The sequence below is a fragment of the Globicephala melas genome, chromosome 7 (assembly GCF_963455315.2).
Source record: "Globicephala melas chromosome 7, mGloMel1.2, whole genome shotgun sequence".
Lineage (NCBI taxonomy): Eukaryota > Metazoa > Chordata > Mammalia > Artiodactyla > Delphinidae > Globicephala > Globicephala melas.
The window spans coordinates 26,210,516-26,236,169 of NC_083320.1; the positions used below are offsets into that span (position 1 = coordinate 26,210,516).

The 25,654-nt window shown below is 35.1% G+C and overlaps 1 protein-coding gene across 1 annotated transcript in view; it reads right to left on the minus strand.

Moving 5' to 3' along the window:
- CPS1 (carbamoyl-phosphate synthase 1) overlaps positions 1-19,787 on the minus strand; it is a 142,625-nt gene extending 122,838 nt beyond the window's left edge. The window contains exons 1-2 of the mRNA XM_030853008.2: positions 19,662-19,787; positions 549-658 (exon numbers count right to left, since the gene is read on the minus strand). Coding sequence (XP_030708868.1) covers positions 549-658; positions 19,662-19,787 — 236 coding nt within the window. The remainder of the gene's footprint in view (positions 1-548; positions 659-19,661) is intronic.
- Between the last annotated feature and the right edge of the window lie 5,867 nt (positions 19,788-25,654).

Below are 25,654 nucleotides of genomic sequence, written 5' to 3' on the forward strand. Positions count from 1 at the left end.
ATAAATGTATCTGTTATTTTACCTTTCTTATTAGAGTGCAAATTATATATTGTATTTTATATAATTTTGCACTATAATACCTAAGGAACTTCTTAGCTCTTTATAATAGTTCATATTAGATGTGCAAAGTTGATTCTTAATTTCACTAATGGAATGGCACTAGAGAGTGCTACCCATCCTTCTCCCTGTTCGATTTTCACCTTAAATCAGATTGATACTGACCCCCCACCTTACAGAAGCCACTTGGTAATCTCACATAACTTGTGTCTTTGTATCCTAAGTTTCTAGAATTAATTTTGTTCTTTTTTAGCAGGGGAACACCAGTGTCTGTATTCTCTTCCATTTACAGCCACAGGGAGGAGTTTGTGTCTATGGCCCTTTTCAGGGTTGGCTTGAGCAAGCTATGTACAAGCACAGGGCAACGTCAGGACAATGTGTAGTGTGATGATGATGATGTGGTGATTTCAATTTCCCACCATGAATAAGATCATCCAGTTATTCCTCTATATAGAGGAAGAATAAACCCTTGGAATAGAAGCATTACTCACCCTGCTAGGCCAGTATTAAAAACCACTTCACCAGCAACAGAGGATGGATGGCCAAAGGAGTAACCTTTCATCTTAGTTCCATCTTCCAGGACAATGTGCGCTGTCTGTGCCTAAAGAAACAGATTCATGAATCATAGCAGAATACAAAATATAAAGTACAACTAGTTGAAAAACTCCAAAAGTACACTACATAAATATATTAAATAAATGAACAGTATATTTGATGAAACCATACTATCTAGATTCTGAGTCACTCTCCTGTTTTCTTCAAACGTATGGCTCTTGTCGCAGGCAGGTGTTTTATTTTGTTTTGCTTGAAAGAGGAACTGAAGCATGTTGATACACTGTCTATCCTAAGTCTACTTGTAGAGTTATTGACAATCCAGAAATACTTCAGTTTAGCTGTAATGCTATGTGTCTGTCTTTTCCCTCTTAATATTCCCTAGCTTTGTCAAGTATAGCTTAAGGGAAATTCATGAGTTTGCAAAAACTTTGTGAATTTTACCATACAGCTCCTCATTACTCTGAGGCTTAGAGCTAGAAGGAATCTTCAAAGTTATACATCCAATTGCGTTCCATAGAGCTCTTGTGTTTGATGGAGTTGTCTCAGGGGCTGCCCCCTCCCTGAGCTTTAGGATCATAAAGAAACTGAAACTTTATCATTCTGTTAATACTGATACAAAAGCAAGCACTGTGGAACTTCTGAAAATATATTGCATTTTGCTTTTTAGTAGAGTTAGTTATATACATGTCTGGTTCTCCCTTTAGACTACAAGGCATTCTGAATTTGACTACTTCACCATACTAATCTCTGAACCAGTTTCTATAAAATTCTTGGTTAAAAAGAGGGACAATTACAGAAACTTATCTCAGAAGCAGGCATCATCTACTCTTCAAAAATACTCTAAATTCTATTGTTGAAACAATTTGGGTCTAATTCTCAATTTCCATACAATTCAGGGGGGAGAGAAGTACCACACTTTGGGGTGCAAAATCTAGACTCTGTAAAAAACTCTATGGGACGAAATAACGGGAACATTTTGATTTTATTAAAAATAAACTATAGGGCTTCCCTGGTGGTGCAGTGGTTGAGAGTCTGCCTGCCGATGCAGGGGACACGGGTTCGTGCCCTGGTCTGGGAAGATCCCACATGCCACAGAACGGCTAGGCCCATGAGCCATGGCCGCTGAGCCTGCGTGTCCGGACGGGAGAGGCCACAACAGTGAGAGGCCCACGTACCGCAAAAAAAAAAAAAAACTATAAAGGAAAACATCTCTGCAATAATTTAGAAAATTTGAAAATAAATTGATATTTTATTGTATTCAGTGTAATTTTTAAGATTGATGATGGCATTATGGTTATATTTTTAAGAATTTTCATTTTTTTAAAGATATACACTGAAATACTTAAGCATAGACTAATATGATATCTGACATTGGCTTCAAAATAATCAGAGGTTAGGGGGAATGAATAGGGATATGAATGAAACAAATCTGGCCATGAGTTGAAATTGCTGAAGTAAGGAAGATCATTGTGCTGTTCTCTCTGCAAGGGTTAAGTGCAGCCATTAAAGATAGAAACATACTAATTCACTACTTTCCTTACTTTTTTAGCTCTGGATCCCATAGCGTCTAATCCTTTTCTATCCTATCACCCACCTCCAGTCTTACCACACACACACACGCACACACAGACACCAATCTCAGTATACAGCAGGAAGGCAATACATGATTTCTAGACCTCTGTCTCTATGTTCCTCTAGCTTTACAAGCACTCAGCTTTTCAAGAGTTAAAATGGTAAAACCTCATTATTTTTCTATAGTAACCTTCTCTTTAGAAATACGATGCCTCTTTTACTTGTAAAGTACACAAGTCCCTTGACACTGGAATGACTGCTTTTCAATGTAGTGTTTATCTTTAAATCAATAGACCATGTGCCTATGTATTGTTTATGTGTAGTGCATACACATTAATTTATATTTACACCCAAAGCTATTTTAGTATTCCCTATTAAAATTGATATGTTTATGGTACTCCTCTCAACAGTAAGTTTAGTTTTTAATTGGAGGTACAATGCATGGATTTCAATTTATATTTTGAAGAAAGTTGGACAAAGTACTGTCTGGCACATTTTATATGTGTTTGTGTATGTGAGTTTGTATGTGAGTGCCCATGGGCAGAGTTAGCCAAAAGAATGTTGTCCTTCACCCAGCTTATCAAATAATCTTTGAGGTAAAGTTCTGTTTTATCTACAGCCTTGGAACCAGTGTTCAAGATCTCAAGCTTGACACTTTCTCTTTAAATAGTCATGGTTTACCTTCTCAGACAGTAAATTAAAAAAAAGTTTTTGGAATTACTCAGCACAGAGGAAAGCACAATAAGTAATTAATGTAATACACATGATGACAAGAGTTCCCTGACAGAGACTGGCTTAACACACAAGTTCTGAATTCTGCCTCTGCATCCAGGAAGTCACCTTTGCACGTCACTTCTTCTAATAACACAATTTTCTTATTTTATATTTTATTCTAATTTGTCAATCATTCTTTACTTATAATTCAAGACAGAGGTTGTTGATTTTAGGAAGTAAGTGTGATTATGTTCAGTGTATTTCCAAAGAACATTATAAACTAATCAAATGTCTATGGTGATGGTTCTCAGTAGGGCTAAGTTTATTGGGAAAATTTCCTAGGTATCTCTGACATGTTTCACTAGGTGAAAACCTTTGGTCCAAGTAATGGAAATTCACTGTCAAAAAATATTTTCTACTGAAAGTATTATTTTCTGTTCTTGAGGAAGTCATGTGTAGCCTACACGCTTTCACCAAATGGAGGTGAGGTAGGAAACATTTTCTTAAATAATATTTAACTTTGATAGAACCTAAAATAACTGTACTTATTTGGCAAAACTTGACGTGTGAACTGCAAATTTCAATTGTCTTCTATATACCAATTTATCTACCCTACTCTGAGCCATACCTGCGTAAAATATCACCTCTGTTTATTTTGTTCCTTTTGCTTTTCTCTATCCTATTCTCATCTAAGAATTTCAAATTCTCTGATCTATCTGACAACATCTAATTATTTTAAAGAAAGGTAAAAATTAGCATAAGCAATCTGACTCTTGTTAGCCTATTCGTACAATTCTATTTGGTATTTTTCTTCCTCTCTCCATGGGACTAGTTTTCTACTTTGCTTTCTGTCCTTTAAAGATATATTTGAGGAGACATTTACTGTTGCCCGAAATAGTCCCTGAGATTGTGTTCAATACCTCTTTTTTGCTCCTTTAATTATATTTTTTGTTCTTTTCGGCAGCTTTTATAGATTTCCCAATCCTTTTATCCACTGCACGTTATATTGTTACAAGGCTTCTATTTACTGCCTATAGTACCCTTTATATTTCACTTAACTACATTGGCCTCCAACGAGTCTAAAATGATGGGTGCCAATTGACTTATCTATGAATTGATGGAGAAACTCTGAACAAAGAGCTATTATTTGGAATCCCCTCTTCTAGCTAATAAGTTCCCAAATGCTATTTCATTCCAACAAGTCTAAAAGAAATCACCTTGCTACCAGCGTAAGATATTTTAGTAGCCTCAGTCCTAGTAGAAAGAGGACCATAGTCTAGGAATTATACTATAACCTTAAGGGTTCATTTAAGTGCCTACTGCCAGAGCACTTTGGTAGTTTGAATGCTGAAAGTGCACAGGAAACCTTAATGAGAAGTCTGTACACTCACAGAATGTCAGGAAAAGTAACCAAAGGCTATATAAGTGTAAGTTCTACAAAATAAATGACCTATATCATGACATGGTCCCTAACTGTTTAACAAAAAATGTATATGCCAATAAGACAGTTTAGACCTTCAGGTCACAACATCATTTAGCTCTCATCATGTGCCAAGTTTCATCCTAGGCTTTGGAGCTACATGGATAAATATCCCCAGTCCCCCCCACCCCTTCCACCCTCAATGTAGTAAAAGGGCCAGCTATGTGCTTGGATGGTAAAATAGAGGAACCTCAAGAAGATTATCTTTGAAACACCTAGAAACACAAAGATAAATAAAATATCCTTTCCTTTCAGAGATTTCTCTTTAAAAAAATAATTCACCCTTTCCTTCCCATTCATGATTTCAGTAATAAAGTTAAAATTTTAAGAGAGAAACGCATCAAATTTTGAATCTAAAGTTTAAAGATTCCTTCAAGTCTTTACTCAAATGTCATCCATCTTCTTGGCAAAACCTATTTAAAATTGCAATATTCCTAAATGTCCATCAACAGGAATGGATTAAGATGTGGTACATATATACAATGGAATATTACTCAGTCATAAAAAAGAACGAAATAATGCCATTTACAGCAACATGGATGGACCTAGAGATTGTCATACTGAATGAAGTAAGTCAGACAAAGACAAATATCATATATCACTTATAAGTGGAATCTAAAAAAGAAAAAAAAGATACAAATGAACCTATCTACAAAACAGAAATAGAATCACAGATGTAGAAAACAAACTTATGATTACCAGGGGGAGAAAGGGGGGGAGGGATAAATTGGCAGATTATACTAGATATATTATACTAAATATAAAATAGATAACTAATGAGAAACTACTGTATAGTGCAGGGAACTCTACTGAATACTCTGTAATGAACTATACAGGAATAGAATCTGAAAAATAGTGGAAATAAATAAAATTACAATATACCCCTCAGCACCCTATCTACTTAGTCTACTCTTTCTTCACAGCACTTATTGCCTTCTAACATATCATCCAGTGTCTTATTTAAAACATCTGTCTTGTCCCACTAGAAAGTGAGCTTTATGTGGGCAGAGTATTTGGGTTTGCTTTGTTCACTGATGTGCCTGTCTCCAGGGCCAACATCAGTGCCTGGTACAGAGTAGGTAGTCATTTAATTTTTGTTGGATTAATAAAGCATCACTAAGTGACAATCTAAAGAAAAATACTGGGACTTCCCTAGTGGTGCAGTGGTTAAGATGCAGGGGTTAAGATGTCCCCCAATGCAGGGGACACAGGTTAGATCCCTGATCTGGGAAGGTCTCACATGCCGTGAAGCAACTGAGCCCGTGCATCACAATCACTGAGCCTGTGTGCCACAACTACTGAAGCCCACGTGCCACAACTACTGAAGCCCACGTGCCGCAATAACTGAGTCCACCCGCCACAACTACCGAAGCCCACGTGACTAGAGCTTGTGTTCCACAATGAAGAGTAGTCCCTGCTCACCACAACTGGAGAAAGCCCACGTGCAGCAAGGAAGACTCAAAGCAGCCAAAAATAAATAAAATTAAAAAATAAAGAAATAAAATACTATTTTAAAAATACTGAAAGACATAATTCTCCATTCGGTTTTTAGTTTATTCTAGATATATATTTTAAAATAGCAAATATCTGTTTTGAGTTGCCTTTTCACTATTTAACAGTGCCTTTCTACAATACCTTAAGTGTAGTCAATGTGGAGATATTATGGTGGGAAAGAGATGTGTGCGACATTGAGGGAGAAAGGTTAGTGGATGGTTAGCCCAGGATATGCATACTGAGTATGCTGCATGTGAGTGTTCAAATACATCTTATGCAGAGTTAAAACAAGTATCATGGTAATTCAAAACAAAAGGATCATTCATATCAATTTCCTAGGGATTTCACATGAAAGAGGATGACAGTGCTTGAATTAACATAACAAACTGTTTCAGTCCCTTTTTCACTTTGAAAATATAGAAAAAACGAGAAAGCTCTCCTTACCCAGTGTATTCTAAAATATAGGAGTATGGAAAGAAAATGCTGTATTCTTCTACTTAGTTTTAGAATAGCTTATACAAATGAATTTCGCAGAAAAAACATTTTACATTTCTCATATTATTCTCACATATTTTTGCCATAGCAAATTCAAGTGACAGGTCTAAGTCAAATTCAAAGAGATCAAAAGTTATTTTGAACAGTGAAAGCTATTAACTTTTTAATCGTCAAAATTAGTTGAATAAGCATGGACTATTATTCACCCAGTTCAACTTGAAATTTGAGTCTAACTAGCTGCTGCCTCTCTCTAGGTCAATCACTACAGGGCAATACAAGCAAGCAATAAATTCTAAGGTGAGTTTAATCTGACTCCCTCTTAGTGGAATTGAGAAAGATTTTGTTCAGTTTGCTCTCACGAGACACAGAGAACTTTTCTCTTTCCGAAATATGAATATGTATACAAGCCTTATTGGCAGATGACTACTTTGGGTTTTTTTTCTTTGTTTTATTTTTTTCCCTGATCTGGAATAAGCAGTCTCAATTCTTTTAATATGTCCTTACAGCTCTTCATTTCACTTTTTCCCCGCTGGGTCTCTTACTAATATTCCAATAACTTTTCTCAGTAAAACCTTCATGTAAATTAAATTCCATGTGTGACAGGATCCACTTAGTGGCTTAATTTTAACTGGGTACTCATTTTCATTATAGTCTAATTCTTCATCACTATTTAAGTGCATATGAAGTTATAAGAATATTCTTCAACTCTCAAGATCATAGCCAATTAGAAAAATTTAACTTTTAGTTCATTACCTAATTTTAGATCTAAGTGCCTCAGAGTCAAAGGACTAGTTAGATGTTGATGTTGCTTTTATTCATATTGACTCAACCAAATATACACAAAATGCTGAAATATAACAAAGAAGTTTCGAGTTCCATCGTACTAGTCTTCAACTTAGAAGTTAAGAGATATTTAAACTGCTTTCATTAATCAAATGTAAATAAATCCTTCACTCAATGTAACTTATCAACCCAAATATACATAGTCCAATAAAGATAATAAGGGAAACCTTACCACAAGGGGCAGTGGAAACATTAAGCTTCTATCTGGAAATCTTATTTCAATAAGATCAAGCACATTGGGTTTGGCAAATGCTTAGATCATAGATTTTGAAAGATAAAATAACTATCCATTATATATATGTATATATATCTCACTATTCCCTAAATAACTATTGCCCAAATTTGCTTATATATTCATAATCTAAATTGCAAACCAGTTTAGAAAGACATTTCCACATAAGAGTAGAGTATAATTTTCTATCCAACCGGGGAGGAATTATTTTAAGTATAAAGAGGGCAGACTTCTGGAGAAAAGCACTGAGAAGAGCAGATGCTTTAGGGGAAAAGAATATTCATACACTATGGCAATCACTTCCTCTACCCTGGCCCCATTATTCCAATCTATATGTAGCCCTATCCATTAGGAACTGTTTGAAATCATGCTCTGTGTAAGGGAAGGAAAGGGGGTATGAATGAGGTTGGGCTGGAGACAGCACTTTTGATAATCTCTTCCACCTTTCACCATCTGGGTTTCTCTTTCCCTCCCATATCCTGCCTGTTGAAATACAGATTTCACTCGTTTTGGGTTTGCTTCTTTGTTTGCTTAGTTTGGGTTTTTGGTTTTATACTCTTGATCAATTGTTGTATATTAAAGGTCAGTTCTGCAGATGTCTTTGGAGACTTTGTCAGAAAAACAAACCTTGAAGATCACTAGGCATAATGACTCAGATATACCCAGGTCCTGACACCTCATTCCTGCCCTCTCTTCTTTCCACATATCCCAATTCTACCTCTTGCTAGGAACTCAAGCTGATCATCTTTGTACACTAACTAAACAGGTATTGAAGGATTCGTCACTTCTAAATTTAAGGTTAAGTAAAATTGGCTCTTAGAATTTACTGCCGTATACCCAACTATTTGACTAATTTCTCCAATAAGATCATAGTCAACACCAGACAACATCAAGGAGAGAGACCCTGCCTTCTGTGTCCAACACAGTATCACTAGCACATAACACAGCATCTGGCACTTAGTGGGTGATTGGGGAAACCACTTTGTATCTCTCTGAATTCATACTTTGGCTCATGAAGTTAACTTTCAGGGATTTTGGAAAGATCATTTAACCCCGGGTCCACAAGGGAGAGTAACAGGTATGATGGGTGACTTTGGGAAATAGAACTGAGCAAGACTGGCTCAACTCTTCTCAACAGTCTTTTCAAAGAAGTCTGTTTTCAGGTGCACATCAAGGTGGGAGATTTGCAGTTGTGAGCAAATACATTTGACTCAGGAAATGGGGATTTCTAAGAAGCCCATTTGGTTGCAGATCTAGACCCTGTTTTCCAAATAGCTTTAACAGTAATCAAGCTGATATTCAGATCTCTATCTCTTTGAATTCTATGTCTTGTTGATTCTAAATTTAGAGGCTGAGAAGGAGGTGTGATTAATTATCACTCCTAGAATCCTACCTGTAGTAGATACCTAGCAAATACTGATTGGTTGAATGAATGGATGAATGGATGAATTAATGAATGAATGAATGGCTATCAGGTGGCAAAGATGCAGCATAATTCTACTTTTCTTTCTCTGAGACATAACTGGCTTGCAAATTGCACTCCTGCTTTACTCTAGTCGTATTTTAACTATTCCTCTTAGGCTTTGCTCACAAACATGAGAAGAAATGGGCAATTTATAGCTGTATTTAATTCTACGTGGTTTATTTCCTGGGAAACTAGTTAAGGGAATAAAGAACACCCACTTTAATAGTATTTTCTCTTTCATAGTCCACCAAGTAGGGATGTAAGTCGGTACAGCAATTCCTTTTTATAAAGCCATTATATAATAATTAAGCTTTATTCACACCTTAGTAAAGTTAATTTAGTTAGATAATCTACTAACTATTTAGCAGAGTACAGCTAAATGATTAAATAATGAACTCAGTGAAAGAGGGAAAATTACAACAGAAAACAGTAAAAGTATATACTCTCTTACCTTACATGCATCTTCCCCATTATTACTTTTCATACTTAAGATATTAAACATTTATTTTTTTCATTTCATACTTGATATAATATTTATTTGTAACCACATTTAAAATTAAACTTAATTGTTTTATGTTTGGTTGAACTCTTTTCTAAAACATAGATTTCTAATTCAATATTTTTCTAGTAGTGGTTAGTCTTACAAATCTTTCGAACCCACAGATATTAATTCTAATAGTAAGATATTAGAGTTACAGTCTCTCTCCCTTTGACATCTTTTCCTAACATTTCTTGGGAGTGAAACTTTCAAATCATATCTGAGCCTATAGGCTAGGTAATAAAGTTACTTAAATAGTTACTACTCTAATTAAAAATAATTCCACTGTTGATGGAAATACAAAATGGTACAGCCACTGTGGAAAACAGTATGTAAATTCCTCAAAAAAATTAAAACTGGAACTATCTGATCCAGGAAGCCTACTTCTGGATATTTATCCAAAGAATTGAAATCAGGATCTCAAAGAGATATCAGCACTCCAATGTTCATCACAGCACTCTTCACAATAGCCAAGATAGTGAAACAAACTAAATGTCTATCAATGGATGAACGGATAAAGAAAATGTGGCACATACACACAATGGAATATTACTCAGTCTTAAAAAAGGAAGGAAATCCTGCTATATATGACAACATGAATGGCCCTTGAGGGTATTATGCTAAGTGAAATAAGCCAATCATAGAAGGACAAATACTGCACGATTTCACTAATCTGACACATCTAAAATGGTCAAACTCATAGAATCAGAGAGAAGAATTATAGTTGTCAGGGGCTAGGGGAAGGAGGTAATAGGAAGTTGCTAACCAATGGACATAAAATCTCAATGTTCTCAACATGAATAAGTGCTAGTGATTTGCTATACAGCATTGTACTTTTTGTTAGACTGTATATATCGTACACTTAAAAGTTTGTTAAGAGGGTGGATCTCATCTTAAGTGCTCTTACCACAATAAAGTAAAATTTTATTATCTTATGTTAACAGAAATTTAACCTTCCATCACTGGGGAAAAGAAAGAAAATTGAATTCAGCATACATAACCCAATTATTCTCTTTCCTCTCTTTACTTTTTATCTAAAGTGCTTGCCAATTTTACTGTATGTCAGTAGCAAATTTGTTTGTTTTCCTTTACTGATGCAGTCTCATAATATTCCAACTCTATGCCAAATTCCCAAATAGTTTACAACTGATAATTAGTCCATTTTTATCCCCCACTAAAAAAACCCTGAGGCTGCTATATTTCTATTGTTATTGTTACTGAGGTTTACATATAGTACTGATGCATACTTGACACTCAATAAATATTTGTATAATTAATTTTGAGGAGAGTAACTAAGGACAACATGTATACTTCAATTTTTCTCTAGTTTGAGTTCATGTGTTAAAGCACATCCCATTTTGTTTTGTTTTATTTTTTAATTCTGGAATAATCCTTATATTTGAAAAAAGTAAAGCATTAACATTTCTTAAGCATGCCTTATAGAAGTAGATTGACCTATCACTGTCCTATTTCTACCCTTCGGCATTTGGCATTGCTTTGGCATTGCTTTAATGAGACCCTATTAAGACATTAACAAGATTGCATACATAGTGACCAATGCTTATTAAAGTCTGTATGCAGTTGCACAGATAAATTGTGTATATATATTTGAATGAGAAATTTCTACTGTTCTGAGAAAGGTATCTTACTTCAAATAAAACCATGAAGTTATGTTGGAAAAATATGTTTTGGGAGCACTTTGCCCTCACTGAAAACCCCACCCTGATCCTTTCCTTAAGACATCATTAATAATAGTTAACATAAATGTACTAGGCACTGTCTCTCTAGCTATTGATGGATTTTTCTCTAATCCTCACAACCCTCCCCCGCCCCCCACTGAGGTAGATTAAATTAAGCTTTCCATTTTACAGTTGAGCTAACTGAGGCTTACAGTAGTCAAGATCATTTCACTGGTAAATGCAGGAGTAGTGGTTTCTAAACCCAATCAGTGTGGCTTGGAATCCACAACCCTCCATCACTCTACGGTAGTCCTTCCCATGGAGCCATTACGTAGAAAATTTCAGCCTAAACTGACTTACATATAACCCCTCTTTTTCTTTTTCTAAGCTTACTTCTATTTCTGTTTTCTAATCTTTTAAAAATGGGGATAAAAAGCAATTCAGTCATAGACTGTACTTAAATTTATTTATAAGAATTTTAATTCAAAACTGCCACAGATAAGCTGCAACATGCCCAGGTCAACCAAGAATGACTTACCTGTAAATCTGTAAATCATCAGAGTGAAAACGTCAAGTCATTAATTACAACCTATAATCTGAAGAGAACTAGCAGGTTTTAAGAACTCTTCACTCTGATTCCAGGCCCTTGAATTTTCAAGCTCTCAAGACTATTAGGACCAAAGATGCTGTAAACATGGAGATGCTCTTCTCAGTCCCCTTCCAGGAAGGACCTGCCATCCTGCTGCAAGGAGTGAGGTCAGTGGATGGTCACCAGCTGTCAGTTCCTTCAGGATCTACCTCAGTTGCAGAGAGCTGCCTTGCCCTTCCTGGAGTAGCCCACACCAGGTAACCTACCATATTAGACTTTTGTATATGTGGAGTTTACAGGACTATATAAGAAAGAAAGAAATTGAATAACAGCCTGTTTTGTTACAAACACATGACAATATTTTGGTTGAAGTGGAAGAAATATGTCAACAAAACAGCACTGCCCTAAAATATCGTATTTATAGAATTACTAACGTCCACATAAAGCAGGAATCCTCGCTGATTCTTTGATTTAAACAACCTGTTCTCAAAATGGAATCGAAAAAGGAATAAAGGAAAGGAAAAGAAAAGAAAAATCTGATTTATTTTGTATTGAGATAAAGTACAGTGCATATGAGCTCTTGAGTAAGAAATAAAATCCAGCAGGAGAAGTTGTTTAGATCATTCTGAAGCCAGGTTAAACAACAAATACGGCTTCAGGTATACATATAAGCACACTAACAAAATGCCAAATTTAAAAGATCCAGATGATGTTTGAGGCCTAATTAAAATTCTACCCAGAGTTGCTACACGTATATTCACTTTGTGTGCAGAAACAGACATCCATGTGTCCTTGTATTAACTACAGCACTTACACATCTATGAAATGGGAAGAACAGCATTGTTTCTTCCCCTGAGTGTGAGAATTCACCAGCAAAATGTTCTGGAGGTAAAGCTTAAGCTAATTTAGCAATAAGTTCCATAAAAGATTTGAATAAAACATTATAGCTACAATAATCCCCTTAAGCTAGTAATGGAAATGAAAATTATTTACTCTGGGAGTCTGATTGTATTGCTGTTAAATCATCTGTCTATGTAAATTATTTGCATATCAGAAAAGATAGAAGCCCCATGTGTTTATCTCCATTTTCACCCAGGCCTAAAGCTATATAAAATATTTGATTTCTGGTGCACCTGAGGTTTCTCAGCTATTAGTTGACATCAGTACTCATCCTCTTAAGAAATAAAATAAATCTGAACCAACCTTTGGAAGGTAGGAACCTTAACAGCCAGAATTTTAGTTTATTATTGCACAGATAATATGGTAAAAAGTTAAAATCTTGAAGTGTTCTTTATTGGTAAATGAAATCTTATTTTTTATTCTTAGAGTTAATACTTTCAAAATATGGATACTTAAGATTCAGTATTACAGCACAATTTGCTATGTCTAGAATATTTAATGAGACTTCTCTGCAGTTACAATGCCTAACACTTCAGGATTTCAAAGTACTGTAACAGCAGTAATCAATTAAGCCTTACAACATCTTAAGTTAATAGCCTTACAACATCCTAAGTTAATATTAAGTCATCTGCCTTTGGTTAAACATAAACCAATGTTGGGGGAAAAAATTACACGGTTAATTTACTTGAATACTTCTATGTTCTGAACATTTATAAACAAATGAGTCAGATTCATAAGTAATTTTTATTCTAGTTATGTTTCTTATTATAAATAAAACATTCAGAAAAATTCCACCACAAAATACATGTATAAAGTATAGGTTTACTAACAAGCACTTAATGGGCATCTGCCATGTGGTAAATCGTTCTGAATCTGGGAGGAATCTTCAATACTGTTAGCTAATATTTACTTTTTGGTTATAAGTTATTATGCATCTTATGTTTAGTTCTACATCACAGAAGAAATTTATTCAGTAAAATTCTTAGTGATAACAGCAACTCTATTGATTCATTTATAAGAACCTCACATTAGCCAATAACCTCCCTGTGAAATTTAAAAGATCAGTATGTGGCATTTATTAAGTTAAAAAAAAAAGAAAAAGAAGAGAGGAGCCTTGAAAATATTTTCATGAGTTGAACTCATTTGGACCAGATGAAGGAAATCAAGTGTAAGATAGGGATTGCTAGGGCTGAGCAGTCCAACACCAGGCCCGACCTTGGCCCATGTAGCTTTCTTCAACCTTCAGTCATTGAAAAGACCCTAGGAAATACTGGTCACATCAAGGACATTCAGTCTTGCATAGCAAATTCCAGAAGCCTTGAAGTGAGCTCTGGTATGACCATTGCCCAAGAGATCTTGGAAACTCTCTACTACACCCTCCAACCTTTGGTACTAGTCAGAAATATGAAGGAAGTCTAATGAAGACCTGAAAGCAGAGGAATGTTCTTTATTTCCACAGCAGTAGGATCTAAATTTGCATTTAAACTATCAGTAAGTCTGGCCACACATGGTCAAATAGAAACGCAAGGTGCCGTCAACAGGAGAGGGTTGCCTGACGCCAAGACTAGTGCCAGTTCTTCTGGCATTTCCCCAGCCAGAATTCTTGGCTTCCGACCCAGGGCTGGGATCAGGGTGAGGCGAGTGAGGTGCTCAAGGCACAATATCAGACGAGGCACATCGTGGGCCTGGTAGTGAGAGCCTCCTTCAATGTTGTACAATAGACATCCCACTCGCCTACCTCAGTCTAGGTCCTGTCCGACTATAGCTTTTTCAAGGGTTTTATGGCAAGAAGCTCAAAATGTCAAGACACTGTTGATGACAAACAAATGAGTCTATACCTCAGAAAGGGAGGTTATGAATGGTAGAGTACATAAAACAAGAATGTTCAAAAGAGAGGCCCCCTCCCAGTTAATGAAATATTGTCCAGCAAAAATATGTAAAGTTGCTAAATCATCTGAACTAATTCTACAACATTTCATTTGGGATTGGAACACAATTTATTATTTCAAAAAGTTGGATTATCATGGATAAAATCCATCCTTAAAATGTATCTAGGGACTTCCCTGGTGGCGCAGTAGTTAAGAATCCGCCTGTCAGTGCAGGGGACATGGGTTCAAGCCCTAGTCCGGGAAGATCCCACATGCCGCGGAGCAGCTAAGCCCGTGCGCCACAACTACTGAACCTGCGTTCTAGAGCCTGCAAGCCACAACTACAGAGCCTGCGTGCCTAGAGCCTGTGCGATGCCACAAAGAGAAGCCTCTGCAATGAGAAGTCCGCACACCGCAACAAAGAGAAGCCCCTGCTCACCGCAACTAGAGAAAGCCCACGCACAGCAACAAAGACCCAACGCAGCCAATAAATGAATAAATAAATGTATCTATATGTGGTAAAAGTCTAATACAATAATTAGTCTTGAAGATGCATAATAAATTTACCCCTACCCCCACCTTTAATATGTATAAAGAGGCTCCTATATAATAATGAATTTTATTTCCTATGAATGTCTTTAAAGCTACTACAATATAATTAAATGATTCTAATTGTAGGAGTTTTTGTAGTTGCCAATTTCTAATCAAATGACAACAGCTCCTCAAAGGTTGAGCTAAATAGCTATTTCTATGTTACAATCAGAATATAATATCTTACAAAATGAAAACGTTTCAAAAGGAATAGTGATTCTGGGGGTTCATTCATATCTGAAGTACCAGAGTGAAGGACACTTGGAATGTTAGGTTCCTGGCTTAATTGTAACACAGGTCACCATTTTTATAAATGAGTGGATTAATGTTAGAAGCAGTACTTATTGAATCCTTTTCTATTCATAAGGAACTTATCCTTTTCAACTTAATACCTTTCATTCCCAAATTCATTTGCAAGTAAAAATAAAACTATTTAGTCTTAGTGACTTTCTAAGACTTGTGAACTCAGAATTTTTTAATTTGTAAGTTTCCTGCAGTCAGAGACTATCCACTTATTATCCATTTATTTCAACTTATTATTCTCCGTGTATACTCCCAGGGTACAAGTTTCATGTTTATTTGTTAAATAAATAAATAAATAGGATAGTAAGATGTACATCCTAACTTTTGGAATTGAATTCAACATAGTGGAAAAAAAATATCTGCTTCATAGTCCTTGAGTCTAATTCATTATAAGCAATATCTTCCTAGAGATAGGCTTGCTATTAAGGCAAAGGTGAAAAAATCATCAAAGATATTTAAGAATTTTTATCAGATATCTTGTCATTGTAATAATTTATAGCCTACAAAAACATGAAGAAACTCTGATCTAACTTTCTATTAAGTCCTTCTACTAAAATGTATAGAATTGAATGTTTTTTAAGTATCAAGTTTTTACTTTTTGGAAATCAAGCCCTTGTCAGCTGCATCATTTGCATATATTTTCTCCCAGTCCATAGGTTGTCTTTTCATTTTGTTTATGGTTTCCTTCACTGTGTGAAAGCTTATAAAATTGATTAGGTCCCATTTGTTTATTTTTGTTTTTATTTCTATTGTCTTGGGAGACTGACCTAAGAAAACTTTAGTACGATTATGTCAGAGAATGTTTTGCCTATGTTCTCTTCTAGAAGTTTTATGGTGTCTTGTCTTGTATTTAAGTCTTTAAGCCATTTTGAGTTTATATTTATGTATGCTGTGAGGGTGTGTTCTAGCTTCATTGATTTACATGTGGCTGTCCAACTTTCCCAATACCACTTGCTGAAGAGACTGTCTTTTCTCCATTGTATATTCTTGCCTCCTTTCTCGAAGATTAATTGTCCATAGGTGTGTAGGTTTACTTCTGGGCTCTCTCTTCTGTTCCATTGATCCATATGTCTGTTTTTGTGCCAATATCACATTGTTTTGATTACTGTAGCTTTGTAGTATTGTCTGAACTCTGAGAGGTTTATGCCTCCTGCTTTGTTCTTTTTCCTCAGGATTGCTTTGGCAATTCTGGGTTTTTTATGATGCCATATAAATTTTAGGATTATCTGTTCTAGATCTGTGAAAAATATCATGGGTATTTTGATACATATTGCATTAAATCTGTAAATTGCTTTAGGTAGTATGGCCATTTTAAAATATTAATTCTTCCAATTCAAGAGCATGGGGATATCTTTCCATTTCTTTGAGGGATGACTCAATTTCCATTATTAATATTTTGTAGTTCTCAGTATATAGGTCTTTCACCTCCTTGGTGAGGTTTGTTCCTAAGTATTTTATTTTTTTGATGTGATTTTAAAAGGAATTGTTTGTTTACATTTCCTTTCTGATATTTCATTGTTATTGCAAAGAAATGCAACCAATTTCTGTATCTTAATCTTGTATCCTGCTACCTTGCTGAATAATTTTTACTTTTAAAGTATTTTATAGATTTTTAAGCACTGATCATGTGTGATGGTCACACAATTCTTGGAGTAAATCAAGAACTGTTTCCATACTATGGATGACAAAATTTGGGTTCAGAGAGAATATGTGACTTGACTAAGTTCAGAGCATTGAAAAATGCATAAGAAAGGTTAGAATCCAGGTCCTTTTATTCCTATCCAGTGTGTTTTCCACTGCAAGGTACAACTGGCTGAATGTAATAATGAGCACTGAAAATTTTAGATACTAACAGAAAAAGATTACTGTCTCTAGAGATTTCATATTTTATGGTGGTTGATCATTTATACCCTTGATATCAAATTCCTTTAAAATGTAGAGTACCTTGAAATTCTTTCTTCTTCCTTATACGTGAAATATAACTGTGCCTATTAACAAGGTACACTCTATAAATATTAGCTACAAACAAACGCATGAGGAAGGACCACATAAAAGTACAAGTGCGTCACTGCTGTCGTCAAACCCACTCTCCTTGCCCCTCACCAAGGGGAAAGTGACCTCCAAAGACATTGAAAAGGCAACCCATTTACACTGCAGTGCTTATATATCTGATCCCAGGGTATCGTCCACAATCCATTTACTATCTATAACTGGCTATAATGTTATTAACCTTTAGTGACTAGTCTCATTGCCCTTCACTGACCATATATAACTATACCCTAATGATTTTAACTATCTTTTAAATAGGATACTCATATAAAAAGAGTAAGTTTAAATATATCTTGCTAAGAGAATTGAGTTTTAAAAGTGAAGGCATGAAGAAAAGTTGGTAGAGGACTGTTTCAAAATAAGTGAATAGTAACACAAGTTCCCTTAGATTGCTGTATAGAATTTTAATTCACTACTGTGAAGTTCAAGAACTTCTATTTTTCATGCCTGGCATTCCTCCAAAACTTTGGCCAGAAATGATTGAGTATGAGTAATGGCTTTTACACTGTGAAATGATGGCTTATTCCTCCTAGAAACTTGTCATTCTTAGCTGTGAACTTTGGCAGACCCTTAAAACAGATTTGCCACCATGAACTAGAACTACTTTCACAGTGGACCATCCACGTAATTAAACCATTTTGTTGTAGTTGTGGTTGTATAGAGTGCTTATTATGATAGTGGAGAATTGGCTTCTAGTATCAGTCACATCTATGCCATTTTAAGTAGTTACTCAATTTCTTTGTTTCTGATGTCTGATGGAGATACACCTAACTCTATCTACCTATTTTTGTGAGAAGAAAAAGATATTCCAAGGGACACAACTTCAAAGTCTTAAAAGACATGTCTAACTTTAAGTAATATAATTCATCACTAGTTATTCTCTCTGAAGTGATATAGGGGTACCCTTGAGATATTACTAACACTAAACTGAAACCAAATACTCACTCTCATAGCTTACATGTAGTCACTCTATCGTTGATGATGGTTTAGAACATATCTCCTTTCTGGCTCTCTTGGTACAATTAAACTGAACCCAAGAAAATGGCTGTTCCTGGGTTTCTTAATTTAGAATGGTAGTATCTTATACTTTCTCTTGAGATCTTAAGATCTCTTTTTCTTTCTCTCTCTCTCCCCACCATTCCTACTCCTTCAGACCTCCTTTCTCTTTCTGTCTCCCTCTTCTTTCTGCTTTTTATTCACCCCTATTTCTTTCCCACTCCAGTCAGTGGAGGTCACAAGAATCTACGGGTGTTGTTTAGCCCTGCAGATATCATTTGGGCTAAAATCATACTGAATCCTTCCTTGAGCAATCTAAGCAATAGAAGCTGGGAAGTATTTGGAGGATTTTTAGCCAACTCACTGAGCACACAAAGTATAAGCAGTACACTCAAAACTATTACAACCTATTTTTACATCAACAGCTAGAGGTTGTTTGGGGTTTTTTTTTTCCTACTGCACTTTTTACAGCTCTTACTACTATAGAAGCAATATATTTAAAGCTACTGTGATTACTTAAATTTTATATTCACTAAAGATGATTTTCAGTAGCAAAGTTCCCTTGTAGTAATTTCAGATTTCTCTGGGAAATAAATGTCTTCATAAAGGTATAGGAAGGAACAGAAGTTCCTACAGGAATTTCATAACTCACTGGTGGGGGCGGGGGAAGAGCACTTAAAGTTCTCTTCCTGAACCTGCTCCTCAGTTACAGACACATTCAGAGAGACAGGCTCATCAGCTGATAATTGCCTTAGTGTCTTAATCTGCAAAATAAATATAATAAATTTGTCCTTCTAAAAGAAGAGCTAAGAGGGAAAAGGAAAAAGCAAAGGAACTGTCTACATGATGATCTGTAAATATCAAAATTATGTAGATATTTTCCTCTCAACATTTCTTCCCAGAAAACTTTACGGTGAGCCAACACAGAATAGGGGTTAAACACACTACCTACAGCCATGTGGCTCATGTACATATAAACAACTCCATGCTTGAACCCAAAGTGTGAGCAATAGTGTCTGGGCACAAGCAGAGACCTGATAGCCTTTTGAAAAATTTGTTTTCTAAACAGAACACTTACATTTTTACATATTCACAGGAATTGTGATCCTTCTTTATGTTGGGTGAAAATTAGTAAGTTAGTAGTTCAGAACTATGTTTTTCCTTTGTAAGTGACACCTTTGCTTCATGATAAACTACACCCCATACAATCTTATTGGAAACAATGAATACGGGAATAATACCTTGACAGAAAGGAGCCTGATGCCAGGTCTTGAAAATTTCCATGGATGGTGTGCAGTCACATTGTTTAAGCCAAAACCTGTCTTCAGGGTCTTCACCACTTTGCAAGCTGTCAAAATCCTCATCATTTTGAAGATGCTGATTTGTGACTAAAAATAAATGAAATTGCATATACTTTATGAGAATTTTGATATAAGATTTTTAAATTAATGTGAAGAAAGCTGGGGGTGTGCAATCTAGTGTTTAAGGCTGACTGCACAGTGATCTTTGAAATTCCATTCATTCTGTCATTAAATGTCTTCGGCCATAGCTCCTCCTTCTCTTAAGCCCTCCTCCTGAGGTAATGTCCAGAGATGGACATGTAATACAAATTGCAACACATCAAACACTACCTGCTCCTGCTGAAATAATGTTAGTGTTGTGGAAAAACAGTCATCTGTCAAAGGAATTGCTTATGCAGCTGAATAGAATGATCTAGAAGCAGTGGACACCCTCAGGAATATCACTTGCCCTAAAGAGTAGCAACTTTCTAATAATGCTAAGGATCAAAGGTTTTCGCTTGTGTGAGATGTAATGCCTAATTTGCCTTAAAAGACATTTTGAATTCCCAAAGAATCTGAAGACTTGCGACTTTCTGCTTGGAAAAGACAATGGAAATCACATAGAGTAAAAAGGACATCAGAATAAGCTTTTCTCCACAAATAGAGAACAAACCTTTCTACACTGTGCTTTTTTTTTTTTTTTAGTTAATAGTGTATTACATTCTTACCATTGCATTGTTCTTTGTTCCAAATTTTAAAGCAATCAGTAATATCAACTAAAACACAACTGGAGCAAAGTAGCCTATTTCTATCCCTCTTAATTTTTCAATTTGTAAAAAGTATATGAAATAATGGTAAACACTGATTTTAATGAGAACATATTCCTAAGTCAAGATTTTTTTAGTTGTTTAATTGCTACATATAAAATTCTCAAAACGTGAATATTTGTGTTTCAACCTGAGTTGAAATTGCTTCACTTAGCCCTCAATCCCATGTTTAATCAGGCAGTCAAAGGGTCTCATTGGCTGGAGGAAGCTCTCACTTAAGTCATGTGTTTATGTAGATTAGGAAACTCTGCAGTATTGTCCTTTGATATCCTTGCAAAGGAGGCCAAGAAATAAAGGCTTTTTCCTAGCACTTTTCACAATGGAAAAGACGACATAGAATGGCACAGAGATTGTAAACTTCATGATGTAGGATGAGTGCTACAATTAAGTTGGGGGGGAGGGTTTGAGGATTTTTTTTTTTTAAGGAACAAAGTTTAAACTCCATCTTCTTCTGCCTTACTTAATGTATTCATGTATAAACATTCTCTGAAGCCAAACTGCTTCACAGCTCCTGGTGCTAGAAAACTGAAAAAACAGTCTCAATCTAGTGTATATAATTAATAAAATAAGTAATGTATGGTAGTGTGTCCAAATACAATGGAGAAAGAGAAAGAAAGAAAGGGAGAGAGAGAAAGGGAGAGAGAAAGGGAGAGAGAAAGGAAGGAAGGAAGGAAGGAAAAGATCAACTCCCTTGTGCATGTTCAGTAAAATTTAAATATGTGATTATGTTGAACCATATTATCTTGAAGGGTTCAAAGAGTATACCAAGTAGATGGAGGGGAAAAAAGCAGAAGGGACAGCATGAGCAATAGCATAGATACATTAAACCATATGGCATATTAAAAAAAAAAAAAGCTAAAACAGCCTGCTAAAGCCTAGGTGCACAGTACAGGTTGGGGAAATGAAGAGGAACCGTAACAAGGAAGATTATGTGTGCTTTAAAATGGTTGGTCTTAATCCATAAACAGTGTTCCTGGTGGTCATGAAAGTGTTTTGAACAAAGGTGAAATTACTGTGAAAGAAAGATTATGGAAAGTGAACTGAAGGAGGATGAAACTAACAGAAGAAAAACTCCCAACTCAAAGAACTAAGAGCTTAGAAACAGAGCTTACTGGTTTAGACCAGTAAGTACGTTAGGTCGTGGACTCATCCTTGTCTATATACATAAAAATATATATATAGTGAGGATTTGTCTTTCTCTAATAAGAAAAATAACATGTACTTATCACAAAAAAATTTTAAGATGCACAACAAATTTAAATCAGTCATAGTCCCATTACCCAGAGGTACCCATGCAGTGAACACTGTGGTATGTTTCCTCCCTTTATTCTCTACGCTTTGGGGTACTAAGGAGTCCAGAACTTAAAGAAGGAAAGACATTAGTAAGTGACTTCATAACCACTTTTAACAGTTGACCAAAAAGAATGGTGAACTGAGCATGGTTTCCCAATAAGATGTCAACAACTTTAGGGTACAATTCCATAACTCTAGAACCTAAAGAAAAATATAAGCCTGAGAGTTGTAATGGGCTTTCACTTTTTTCAGTAAAAGGTCCTGGATGTAGGCTATGGTCCATGTTTCTAGTCACCATAATAAAAGAGGAAAGGGCAGAAGATTTGGAGAGTTTGGTTAAATATTCTGAAAATTCATCCATCATGATTCTACAATTATCTCAGGAATTGGAAAGACCAATAAATTAAATGGTGGGTAGTTTCAGATTTGAGTGTTCAGGGTGGACTGAAATCTACAACCAAACTGAAAAAGAAAATTATGTTAGTTAGGGAGTTTACATTTGGATAGATCAAAGGGGTGAGGTGATAAGAGTTGATTAGTAGTGAATATGAAAGACATAAAGATAGTAGAAATATTACAGTTTTGTGAAAGACATTTTTTCAGCACACTTTAAAAGAAAGTATTTTTCAGTTTGGAATGATTTTTTTCTCTGATCCCATTTACATGGTCCTCCTCTCACATAAGCTATCCGCATACAACTAAGCAGGGTAAAAGCATGAACACATGTACACACAGAAGGTTGGGGGAATCTGTATTTGAAATGTATTTTGTATGAGTCAGGTCATTAAGGGTTCTCTAATCTTATAAGTCACTCACTCAAAACAGCAAAATACTGTTTATGAATTTAGCCCTTCTTTTCTACTGATACACTTATTATAGTTATCACAGTTTACAGCATTAGGCTATTTTCCTCTGTACACCCCCATATGGAAAATCAAGAATTATTGAAACTAAACATTTGTCAGTTTTGATGGAGTAAGTAACATTCTAGTACTTTTTAATCTAGTGCTAATAAAGCATTTTATTTCTTCCATAAATTGGAAAATGTATTATATATATATGAATAAATATGTATTTATGTGTATGCAGAGAGATTAAAATATGTATGTACATATAGAGAGACAGCAAGAAAAGTATCCTTAACTAATACAATTATTTATCATTTCTTAAGAGAAATGGAAGCATTCAGCCTCCCAAATCCTTGAGAAGACTTAATTTGATGAATTTGTCATTAGGATATCTGGTATTGAAAATGGTGCTGTATCCAGCACTAAGTGGTAGTTATTTTCCTGTTACTTAAAGAAATTTAGAAAACACTGAAAAATAGACAATAGCCTACTCCCAAAACATAACCTCTGTTAATATTTTAGCATATCTTCCTCTAGCATTTATTTCTATATACAAGTCATAATTTTGAAAACAGTGATCAACTTGCATTACGCTTTTGTGAGGTAATATTATATTTAAGGTATGTTCAATGTTATTACATGTTCTTTTCAAACCTTAATTGAAATGGCTACAAAATATTTCATTTTCATTGTTTCTATTGTTGCTACAAAGCATATCAATATTGCAATTTTTTATAAACATTGCCAAATTTCTCTTCAAAAAGAATGTACCCAATACCAATCACAATGTGAATGTCCCTTTCAATACACCCCTGCCAACTCTAGGTGTTATCTTTCATTTGCTTATTTGAGCACAGGAAGTGGTATTTTGTTTTCATTTGAATTTTAAATAACTCGTGAAGTCAAACACTTCCATATACCTTTACTTAGTACTATCTCTCCTTTTTTTCTTACATCTTTTTGTTCCCATTAATCCATTCCCATTAATGATCAAGAAAGCCTCTTAAAAGGAAACGTAAAGCAACACTGATTGATATAGCCTGTATTTGTACTAATTTCAAGTGTCCTCTTCATTTGGACGATCCATTGATATAAGTAAGGGAGTCCTGCTACCATTTGGGAAAAATCAAACCAGCTCATCCTGGATAATAAAGGCTTTAGGTTTTGGAATAAAGAGAAAATAATGGCATTAGTAATTCCTTCCTAAAAAGTACAGAAACTGCCAACAGCTTTCTTGAAGTGTGTCTTACTAAGGAATGAATAGAGACAACTCTAAGAAAGTGATGCATTTTTCAAAAAGTCTCTAATATAGCAAGCATGCAAGAGGTGCTTCTGAAAAATGACTGAATGAATGAATTGGTTCCTGTGTGCCGAGTTCCTGCCTGATCAATGACGTTTATTTAAGCAGAAACAAATAAAATTAGGTCAGATGAACATAAGAGGAAGTAAAGACGCTTTGGAATAGGAAAAGAGAGCTGTCAATTAAGAATTATACAAAAGACGATAAATTTAAGGCAAGAAGCAAGGTATGTCTGGAGAGCAAATAAACTCAGAGTAGAAGAAAATAAAGAACCACCTCCCTCAAAAAAAAAGTTCTATTTTGTGTTTGAGCAGGGATGCATGAAGACAGAATAGAGAAGGTAGACATGATTATTATGGTTCAATTCTGATTTTTATTAGCCTAATATAACAAGGAACACTGTCACAAGTGAGGATATGGACAAAAAAGGGCTACTCTTTGAAGAAAAGTGGTGTGGATTTGTACCTACATAAAAAAGCATATACTTTCTCTCACCATAGAAAGTAGGATAAGCTGGTAGAAAGATTTCTCAAATAAAGTTTGGCCAGGGAGAAGATTTGTCAATAATGACAATAGATGTTAGGTTGTTAGATGATGAGGTTTTTAAATAACCAGATGTCTTTGAAAATCCAATCAAGTAAGACACATTCATTAAGGTCCAATTGGCATTTTGAGGAATAGAAGGTGAAGAACCAAGTTCATGAATGTGCTTATCAATCTAACATTTGATAGCATAAAGCTTGAAGTGATTCAGAGGAAGGTGAAAAAATGAAGCTGGAAAAGAGACCTGGAAAAAATGATTTCACACATTAAAATCCAAGGCACAAGTGATTATATTCTAGGATAATAAAAAAAGCAATCATTTATAAGACCCCATTTGTAAAAAAAAAAAAAACTTAAAGAGAACAGGTTAGTTGGTACAAGCAGCACGTGTTTGTAAAGAATAAATCTTATCATACCAATTTCCTGCCTTTAAAAAAGAGACATTATTACCAGACTATGTAGAAACGTTAGACGTAACCTACTTTAATTCAAGAGCATTGAGTATATATTCTAGACCATTATTAGGTGCATACACATTTGCTGGAGAATGTATATAAATGTAGGAGGCTGTAGTGAATTACCCAGTGAGTAAAACAAGCTTTCTATGATTTGTGGGATTAGAAGAACAGAGTGGACAATGCCTTAGAAAGCTGATTCAGAATTCACAGTGACCTTGGCAAACTGAAGACATAGTCAAACACAAACAGATTAAAGTACAAGCAAAGGGAGGTCAAGTGTAAGTTAGTCCAAAAAGAGGAAGAAAAACAAGCTACAAATACAAGTTGTAGAGGACTGATTATATAGAAGTAGGTCAAAAAGCATATGTAGCAGTCATACAGTATAGCAACTGCCCAAAGTTAGTCATAATAAGCTGTAATCATTAAAGCTCTAAATCATTGAATCATAAATTATACAAAGAAGGAAGAATTCAGAGTGAAATTTAAGAAAGAAAACTCAAAGTCACTAGAAAGTTAAATATTAAATAACTTGAAACACAAAAAATAAAATTTTGACATTGAGATAACTATAAATTTAAAATCATGTCATGTAGGATTCCTAATCAAAAGCTTTCAATCTTCCTAAAAGTCTAAAAAATGTTTAAAGAGGAATTTCTTGGGTATAAATTTTAAAAATCCTACAATA